General features: G+C 40.7%; 1 protein-coding gene across 1 annotated transcript; it reads left to right on the forward strand.

The window, feature by feature from the left end:
* Positions 1–2480: 2480 nt before the first annotated feature.
* Positions 2481–5321, forward strand: POU3F4 (POU class 3 homeobox 4). Its single transcript, XM_004776039.2, has one exon. The coding sequence runs from the start codon at positions 2578–2580 to the stop codon at positions 3661–3663; it is 1086 nt and encodes a 361-aa protein (XP_004776096.1). The 5' UTR covers positions 2481–2577; the 3' UTR covers positions 3664–5321.
* Positions 5322–10671: the final 5350 nt, after the last annotated feature.

The raw sequence follows: 10671 nt of genomic DNA on the forward strand, positions 1-10671 counted from the left end.
GAATTGGAAAAGGACTCCCCTTTTTTTCCATGTGAAAGCATTAAAAATTGATAATCGCCTTAACCCCCTGAATGGCCAGACTAAGATTAGTAACTCTTTCACTGAAAGGTAGCTGCAATGATGGGGGTGGGGAACACACCATTATAACAACATGGCAATGATCATGATCTTTTTGCCAGTATGGGTACTTTAATGTGTTTCCCTCTGACCTCTAAACTGACAAGACATAAACTAGCAAAAGGACCCTTGAACAGGCAGCCTAAGAGAGCACCTGAAAACTTTTTGTTTGATTTTAACAAGTACTCTTTTCTTCAGGAAGCAAAAGTTCAGGCACAAATGAGATTGTATTCTTACAAAAGAAGATACACAGTTAGTTGGCGGTAAAGAAAAGACATTCTTCTACTGAAAGAGAAGAGCAGGGAAGGGGAAGGAAGGAGGAGGGCAGAGGAAGAGAGGAGAAAAAAACAATTTCTAGGTTAAAAGCAGATAAACTTTTACAAAAGGACACCAGAGAATGAAACCATAATTTCAATGAAAAGGAGGAGGAGAAGACAAATTATCATCTCTGCCAATAACTACTAAGTGTTTATCCTTTTTTTTTCTTTTTTTTAGACAAAGAAAGAAAGAAATAGATCTTAAACAGACGCCTGGTTTTCCTGCTTAATAGACACAATTTACATTTACCAATATAAACTCCCATCGCTCTCTACTCTCTTAAGAAATTACTCATTTCACAGGAAATACATGCTCTTTATCTATATAAAGGAATGGCAGAATAAGCTCACCTTGTTTTTATTTTTTTCTCATTTTCTTGCACTTTCTTCAGATCTGTCTTCTTAGAGAAACTAATGCCTTAATGACTTTCTGGTAGCTGCAAGCCTTCTTTTATTTCTGCTAAATATATGAAAATGTATGCAAATTTAAATCAAGCTAAACCTAGGAGCTCTTGCAATATATTTAATGGAATTTCAAACCAATAAGGGAACTCTGATGCTGTCTTCTGTAAGTGCAAATATAATTACGCAGCTAGGTTACCTTAGAAATTATGCAATGGAAGGTCATTTCTTTTTTTACTTCAGAAATCCTGTGCTGCTTTTTCTCAGCTAGAGAAAATCTAAAATCTTTGCATTTTCACCTCACTCAGCTTACAAGCAATGCCTTTGCACAGGGCTGTGAAGTACATGAACTTTCCCTTCCCTAACTTATAAAAGCTTAGGAGTACAAGCCTTTCTTGTTTCCTCTTAACCAAAATGTGAAAACATTCCTGTCCTCCCAAGCTGAAAGCAAATTCAAGCTGATGGGTGCGTGTGTGTGTGTGTGTGGGGGGTGCTTAATGCCAAATAGCCTGGCATCTCTCATCTCTCATCACTTTCTCTCTCTCTGAATTTTCAGGGCACACTAAATGATTTCCATTTACTTCAACTTGTCTGGGATGGGGAGGAGGAGGGCAGTGCATGTTAAAAACAATTTTCCTAGGGTATAGCATCAGGCGCCCTAATCATGAATGTTCTCCTCTGTACCTACTGAAACTGGGCACGCTAAGTGTCTTGGGTGAGTGTGAGGGAGGGCTCTCCATTTAAGCAAGCTGCCTCTGAAAGAGGTTGTGGGACCGCTGGTGAGAGCTGACTTGGAGAGGTAGTAAAAACCAAGTTGTCCAATTGACCAACTGGATTGGAAGGCAAACTTCACAATAACTGAAATTTGTCAGATTTTTGTCACATTCGAATTTACTTTTATCACATTAGATTTTCCCAGAATCTTCCAGTTGTTCATGCTTTAAATAAAAATTTTCAGAAGCTGGACATCTTTTTCTTAGATGCTTTCTGAACTTGGTATTGAATTTCTCATAAATGATAAAATGAAATAAAACAAGTCAAAATAGTTCTTATTGGAATCATGGACTTCAGTCTTACAGATTTAGGGTTCTATCTAAAAGGGGTTCCTTTGCTCAAACTTTGTAGCAAGATTTTGATTTGCAGTGCCCTGCACACAACTAAGCCAGAATGCTAAACAAATTTGATAAAAATCCCAATCCACTGACATTTAGATGACATTTAAACTGGTTATATTGTTTTCTTAATATATTTTTTTCTTTCTCTATTTCGGTTAATCTAAATAATACAAAAGGAGTTCTAAAACCATTTTGCTACTTCACCCCTTATCCACCCCCCCCACCAAACACGCGCACACATACACACTTCCCTCTTATACTTCACCCTCCACTACAAACGTCCATGAAGTCTGTGTGAGGTGGGGAGGGGGGAGGGAGGAAGGGTTAACCAAATGAACTGCCGTCACTCAGCCCGAAGCAGCCAATGGAGCCAAAAGATTGATTTACTTCCTGCTCTGGTCTCACTGAAACTCTAGTGCTTAGCTAGCCTAATTTGGAAAGTTAGACCGGCCTCCCGTGCCGCCATTGGCCGAGCCCGTGGCTAGCCAGGCCGAGACATGTTGCAATTGGCCACAGTGTGTGCCGGTAACTCGCTCTCGCGGCTTTAGCTCCCCCGCACCATAGATGTCAAAGGCTGAAGCTGCTCCCTTTGCCACATTATAACTAGTAGGGGATCCTCATCGACCATGGCCACAGCTGCCTCGAATCCCTACAGCATTCTCAGTTCTAGCTCCCTAGTCCATGCGGACTCTTCAGGCATGCAGCAGGGGAGTCCTTTCAGAAACCCTCAGAAACTTCTCCAAAGTGATTACTTGCAGGGAGTTCCTAGCAATGGGCATCCTCTCGGGCATCACTGGGTCACCAGTCTGGGCGATGGAGGCCCATGGTCTTCCACACTGGCCACCAACCCCCTGGACCAGCAGGACGTGAAGCCCGGGCGCGAAGACCTACAGCTGGGTGCGATCATCCATCACCGCTCACCGCATGTCGCCCACCACTCTCCGCACACTAACCATCCGAATGCCTGGGGAACTAGCCCGGCTCCGAACCCGTCCATCACATCCAGCGGCCAACCCCTTAACGTGTACTCGCAGCCTGGCTTCACAGTGAGCGGCATGCTGGAACACGGAGGGCTCACCCCACCGCCAGCCTCTGCCTCTGCACAGAGCCTACACCCCGTGCTCCGGGATCCCCCAGACCACAGCGACCTAGGCGCGCACCACTGCCAGGACCACTCGGACGAGGAGACACCAACCTCGGATGAGTTGGAACAGTTCGCCAAACAGTTCAAACAAAGAAGAATCAAGTTGGGCTTCACCCAGGCCGACGTGGGGTTGGCGCTGGGCACACTGTACGGCAACGTGTTCTCGCAGACCACTATCTGCAGGTTCGAGGCCTTGCAGCTGAGCTTCAAGAACATGTGCAAGCTGAAGCCACTGCTGAACAAGTGGCTGGAGGAGGCTGATTCGTCCACAGGGAGCCCGACCAGCATTGACAAAATCGCCGCTCAGGGCCGTAAGCGCAAGAAGCGAACCTCCATCGAGGTGAGTGTCAAGGGCGTCCTGGAAACGCATTTCCTCAAGTGTCCCAAGCCTGCCGCGCAGGAGATTTCCTCGCTGGCAGACAGCCTCCAGTTGGAGAAAGAAGTGGTACGTGTCTGGTTCTGTAATCGAAGACAGAAAGAGAAAAGAATGACTCCACCAGGGGATCAGCAGCCACAGGAGGTTTACTCGCACACGGTGAAAACAGACACGTCCTGCCACGATCTCTGACTGCAGGAAGCAAGAAAGCGGCCCGCCGCGCTGGGAGCAGCGTGGAATTCTCTTTCTCTCCCACTCTCTTCATTTCACTTCAGCTTTATTATTGCTATCTAGAGACATAGCAATATCTAAATATCTAGATAGGGCTCTTCTCTCGCTCTCTCTCCCCCTCCCTCCCCATATTTTTTTTTCTCTCTTTCTTTTTTTTCTTTCATCCCCCCCCCCCCCAAAATAGGGGATTCTAACTTATATTTTAAAAGGAAACACACTCACAAACGCCTTCAGGCTTCTTAAGGCTGATACACAGTTGCGTTAAGCCGTCCAGGCAGGGAACTCATTATAGTGGGCCGCCTCCCGCCAGGGAAATGTTTGCTCCAACCTTTTCTGCAGATCAATACATATTGTTTACTCGAGTAAGGTCTGTTGGATTGCTCCTCTCTTCGAAGAACAAGCAGTGGGGTAACTTGGGGGTGGGGTAAAATGGGGGAGGGGGGAGGGAAGACAGATGTGTGCCTCTGAATAACCTTTCAGCGCCTTGGTTATAGCAGCTGTATTTCAGGTGAAATCTGTTTTACAATAGACTAGTTTTGCATTTTTTAAAACTTCTATAGCGTTTCTAAATGTCTGCGGTGTTACTACAAGCTGTACACAATATTTGTGAGATAATTTGTATCTAATCAGCCACTCCACGTTATTATTGCTACTATGATTATTCCTTCATTGAGCTGGCGGTTTTCTAATTCCTTAAAAAAGGGAAGATCGTAGGAGGAGTAGGGGAAGAGATGCCTACCCACCCACCCCCTACACTAAATCTGTATGGAGAAGTACAATGGATAGAATTGTTCATGATGATAGTGGAGATATATATCTATATATCTATAGATATATAGATATAATTTTTCAGAGGGCAGAGTGTCTAGGGTAGGCAGAATAGGCAAGCCGATTGGGTTTGCAAAGTACTGTGAAGTAGGAGAGGAGATTTTGAAGCTTTCTGCCCTCCCTCCCTCGATCTGTGGAGTCCTTCCAGGCTTCTACAGAGCAGATCTGGGTGCCTGAAAAGGATTTGCGGGCGGCGCCCGACAAAAGAGGTCGGCCTGAGCAGCAAGAGGGCTCTGCACCTACGGAGGTCCGGAATGTTTGCACTGAGAGCTCCCCGCGGGTCCCGTGCCTCACCAGGACTGCCAGCGCGACCCCACCTCCTTCTTCCTAAGCGAAGGACTTTGCCTTCACATACCATTGCTTTCCCTGGAGACGAGGACCCTGAGATGCTGGCGACAGACTGAGTCAGTGCCTCCCAGTTCCGTTCAGCTCCAGTTCACCGCCAGCTCCCTGAGTGAGAAACCGTCGGGGAGGGGTGGCGAGTGGGGTGGTAAACAGGTGCTCTCTGCTCCGTGCAGAATGACGATGAAATGGTTGGCAAAGGTCACAAGGATTTTGCTCTAGCTTCGTTACCACCTCTTCTCCCCTATATACATATCGCTGTCTCTCAGTGGGCTCACAAGAAGCAGTCTCCATGCCTCTGACAAGCACAGCTGTTAGAAGCCCACAGCGAAGATTAAGCTAGGTAGCCAGATACCCGGAGTCTGGGTTTCTGGGTGTTCTTCTTTTTTATTTTGATTTCTAATCTCGTTCCTGTGTGTATGCGTGTGTGTGTGAGCGCGAGTGCAAACGTGTGTGTGTGTAGATAGCTGTGTGTATCGTATTACTATTTACAAAAAAAAAAAAAATTACATAAAATCTCGCTAGGCTGTGTAGAGATCCAAAAAAATATGCAGTTGCTGTGGCTTTATTGCTCGCTCTCAAGTCTAGACGCCAAGTCCACAGGAGCACCTCATTCTCAATGAGCACACATGTGCAGGGCAGGCCAAGCACTCAACACCCAGACGCAGCCCGCCAGACATGGCTGGGGGCTCCGCATGCCTGGGTCGGCTGCCTGAGGCGACCTTCAGGTGCAGCTTCAGTAGACAAAGCTTCAAACTACCTAAGGACCAAAATGCTTAGGGGCCCTTGTGTTAGATACGCTAGTATGGGCTGCCAGGCTTCTGGTCCACCACACTGTGTCTCCCCCAGCTGCAGGTTGAAGGACATGTGTTAATTCAAATCCTGGACCCTTTTTCTTTTTTATCAGAAGTCTGCATTCTGTTGGTAGTTGGATTTTAGTTCTGGAAATTTTTTGTTTGTTTTGTCTTTCCACACTGAGTTTGTGTTTTACGACTGTTAGGGTTTTTTTGTTTGTTTGTTTTGATTTTTCCCCTTTTGTAGTTAAGTACTATGGTTCAAACCTGAGTTAACCCAAATATTTCTGCCGACTTTATAATTGTACAGTTTTGTATATTAAACGTTTTTGAAGTTATTAATTTAAAGAAAAATCATTTAGTTTATTCATTTAGTAACTGATGTATAATAAACACTATTTTCATTAAGAGTTGCTTTTTCAACTATTTTATTCAAATGCCTATTGCAGTTGCCAGCAATTATTTATTTTCAATAAATTCTGCATTATGTTTTAAAGAAAACTCAAAGATGAGTTGGGTGTCAAAAAGAAAACAATTCGCTGTAATGTTTGATGTGAACAGTTTTAGTCAAGGGGTTTATATTGACACAATATTTTATTGTTGTAAAAGATTTAAAATAAAACATTTTTCCAAAAAAATATTGTTTTTTTTTTCTTTCCTCCTTTTTATAAATTGTGTGGTGTGTGAAGTGAAGCATTTAAATAGAGGCACATTTCTGGTAAGCAGCGCATCTGCTCTGCTTCAGGTTAGAAATCATTAGTCATTGTTTTGATTCTTGATTCTCTCCCTCTGACTTTTGGCCTTTCATACACTCGCACACACAGCGGGGCCTGTTATCATGCACTTGCCCATGCTCATGCAAAACACACCCTAAATGGTGGGAAACAGAGTGGGGAAACCTGGCAGGATCGGGTATTATTTCAGGAAGTGTAATATTATTAATGTTCTCTGAAAGGAGTGTGTCTGTCTCTAGTCCAGCAGACAGACCTGTCTCTAAAACCGCCCCTCCTGAAACTTAGGATCCAGACCTTCACTAAGGTTTTCCTCTTGCTTCCCCGCAACCACTCCTCTTCTGGTTAGAGACCAGTACCCTTCTGGTAGATGAGCCCTCATTCACCTGATGAAGGATGGAAAGATGACTAAATGTAAAAAGTTCTGTCCTTCTTAAGGCTCCCCTGGCCCCAGAAACTCTGATAACCTATTGTCCAATTAGTGTTGCCTGGTAAAGCTGAATTCCGTTCCTTCCTATATGACTTACGGTGGAAGAAAAAAATCATTAGAGACATTTGGAGGAGAAGTTTAACTTATTATTCTTCTTTCCACTCTTACTTACTATTTTACCTCTGTTGTTTTGTCACAAGACCCTCCATAAAAAAGGGGACAGTTACCTTTAGTGATAGCTGAGGCATAATTTACTAAATCAGAAGCAGTTTGTTTTAAGGCTTTGTATGTACACACAAAGTTGGACTTATCCAACTTTTTGTTTTAGCAGATGAATATCAAGCAATAAACAAGACACTTAGCTATAACTTTCCTATAGTAAATCCCTTCTCAATTCATATTCTAAAATGTTTCTTGGTAAACAAAGCAAATCATTAAATCACTTTAATAGGTAAAGATTATCAAATGTAATGTCCATCATCTTTTAGATTGCCTAATTATTTACAGCTGCACAGTGCACAATGCACATGTGAGTGTTGTGAATGAAATATGCTACATGTTCTTTGTATGCCCATAGGCATATATCTCTTTATAAATAATACTGATTTTATAGAGATGTGTCTACAATCACAAAACATATAGTCTTAAATCTGTTGGCTCTCTTTCTGTTCATACCAGCCAACCTCTTTCTCTTCCAATATCCTATAATTGATCAAAACGTTATAGCTGTTCTCATTAAAGTACACAGCAACCAACTAGCAGTGCATTCTAAAGTTTTTAATGAGGCCATAAAAGCAGATGCTTTAGGACATACTTACATAAATTTGTAGATATAGACATCTGTTACTATTCCTCAATATTTTTACTATGTATTACTGATACATATATTTTACACATGTTTACAAGGCTTGTTTCTTTTATTGACTGTTTTCTCTTTCTTAAAATATAACTAAGGCCTAGTTAGCTTTTATGAGGTCCTCTTTATCAACCTTGTTATATCATTAACATAAAATTTTCATTAAAATTCAGGGGATGTTGGTGCCTTTGCCTAAGACTTTCTTTGTATTGAGGTTGCTGCCATCCCATTACCAACCAAAGTCTTTGTAGGAAAAGCAGCTTTGGCCTCTGTTTCTCTTAGACCTTCATAGCAGTGGCTTTCTCTCCCATAATAAGAATTTGTGGGTTCAATAATAATAATATTTTATGGGTGGAGGTAAAAGTTTCATCCCCATCACCTAGTCAGAGCAATAGAAAATTAAGAGATTGTGAAGGGGGTGAGATTTTGGAAGAAGTTGGATGTGAAAAGACCAAGTATGTAGATGCTACAGATATTTTAACAAAGTCAAATATGAGAATCAAGTATGTGTTTGTATGTATACATGATTGTCTACATGGTTGCGGCTCTCTGTATGTATAACAAAAGCTAAATAAATTACTAACCTCCAGCATGTATCTTCCCAACAATAAAATAAGAGAAATAATTATTCCTGGGAATTGGTTTCTTGTCTTTAAAAAGAAAAGGGCAGGGGAAACCATTTTCTACATTAGTACATGGGCTGTGTTTGTCTTCAATAAAATCAAACACTGTTCCCTTGGAAATATTTAGCATTCAGATATTTCCCTTGCTCCCAAGTCAAGCTGTTGTTGCTTTAATTGCCTGTAGGCTATAAGCAGAAATGTAAATTTCTGTTTTTACTTTTAAAGTATCTTTTTCAGTAAGGAGGGAAGAAAAAAAAAGAGGGAAATGGATTAGTGGAAAATGATTAGAGGTTAAAACATGGTTTTTGCAAAACAATAATGTATGTTTTTCTACCTGTCATATTCTTTCAAAAACACATATGAAACTTTAGGATTATGGAAATTATTTCTATGAATTGGCATTGAAAAATCCTCAAATATGGCTCTTTCAAAAAGTTTTCAAATCAAGATAAGTAATGTTGCAAAACACTACCATGTAAATTGGTATCACTTGTACTAATGTATTCTCTAAAATAAAGGATAGAATATTCTTTATACATACCCCCAAATAATAGTTTTAAAAATATAAATCCTATACTTTACTCATTTAGAGATGTTAATTGTTAAAGCACTAAGAAAAGTGGATATAAAATATATTTGAAATCAATTAAGTTTTTTTTAATAAGATGAAATAAAATACCTTTTCTTAAGAGCACTGTTGATGGAACATTTCTAAAATCCAGGGATTATTTAAAAGAATGCAGTCTTAAAAACAGAAACCCAGTTAGATTAGGCTGTCTCTAAAAATGTGGGGGTAGGAAAGGTCACATGCAAGAAACTAGATTATTGTTTCTATAAAAAGAATCCACAAAATTAAACCCTTGTGTCTTCCAGTTAAAAAAAAAACACATTAGATTTTATGCTTTCTTTCACAAATGTGAGTATAGAACTTTTTTTTTTTTGAGTATAGAACTTTTACCTATTCACACATTATCTGACTCACTAGCTAGAACACTGGGTTCTCTTTACAAACTTAATTGTTATCAAGGAGGATTTAGTATAAGATGGGTTCATCTTGGATGCCTTCCAAGGGGTCTTGTTTGCTCAACTATCAAAAGGGCCTTATTATTAGGTGGTTTCACTCTGTAAGGGAAAGCATCATAGGACAGCTGGCTTTTGGGTGAAACTCTACAGTATTTAATATATGTATATAGACATACTCACAACTGTAAACTTGCTCCCTCCTGCATCCCCCTCCTTCTCTCCTTATACTTGCATACTGACAGGATGATGTAAGAGAAAGCAGGCTGTTCTCAAAGACAAGAAAGAGATCATCTCACTGACAATTCTTTAGGTATGTCTTTCCATCTCTCCAGCCACTCAGTTTCCACACTATTCTGGTATAGCCAACCGAAAAAACAAACAAAAAAAATTATTCTACCAAACTCTTGTTTTATTTATATAATGCCAAAAAATAATCTAGTTTGAGTGAACCTCCCCCAAACTGAATTGTGACCCCCACACAAACTGAATTGACTGCTTGCATTGTCATCTTGTAAACAATGTCTGTTATATAGCATTGACTCTTGGGAGAAAGGGGGGTCGTGTAAACATTTTTCATATTGTTTGCTTCTCATCTTCCCCAATGACTTTGCACAGACCAGAGAATTTCATTATAATGTGGCTGATTATCTCCGAGATTTGACCAGACTGGAGACAAGCCTTTACTCTGCCCCCTTTCACAGATAGAGAAAAGCCTCCTATAAAAGTGTACTTGTAAAGTGAGTGTTAGTATCCCCCCAAGATCAATATTAAAGAGTAGTTTTTTCCACAGAATTTATATCTGGTAAAAGATTTTCCCTTCCTTAATATTTGCAATCTGAGCACAAAAAACCACACACATACCCACACCCCCTGCTAAGATCACTGCTTGATGTCGTATTTTGAAAGTACAGAAAGTAGAAAGCTATGGACCAGGAGCAGTTGTTAATTGGGTTTCAAATGGCATATGATTACAAAATGCAGGAAAAAAAAACATGTGAATGGATTCATTGCACAGAAGAATACCATTTTTCTTAATGTTTTACTGTTCACAGTATACTTGCAGAGGTGTTGGTAGTATTCGTGTTTAATTAACATCATTTTTTTTAATTGCCACAGGAGCACACATATATACATATATAGAAAAGGTCAGAATCAAAGACAGAAGTCTGTTTTAAACCTTTGTAAGTCTAGAAAAATAACAGAAAAAAAACAGATTTGTGAAATTTATTGGATAAGCAGGGACTGTGTCTGTCCAAAACAATGTACAATAGCCACTGTTAACGGATAGGGATTGACTTGCTCAACTGTGAACAGGGATTTTCTACAAATGAATCATTTTATC

The sequence above is a fragment of the Mustela putorius genome, unplaced genomic scaffold (genome assembly GCF_011764305.1).
Source record: "Mustela putorius furo isolate JIRA1106 unplaced genomic scaffold, ASM1176430v1.1 tig00000870_pilon_pilon_pilon, whole genome shotgun sequence".
Lineage (NCBI taxonomy): Eukaryota > Metazoa > Chordata > Mammalia > Carnivora > Mustelidae > Mustela > Mustela putorius.

Bases quoted from the DNA above. Each gene is read 5' to 3' on its own strand.
- POU3F4 (XM_004776039.2), top strand. From the start codon at position 2,578: ATGGCCACAGCTGCCTCGAATCCCTACAGCATTCTCAGTTCTAGCTCC.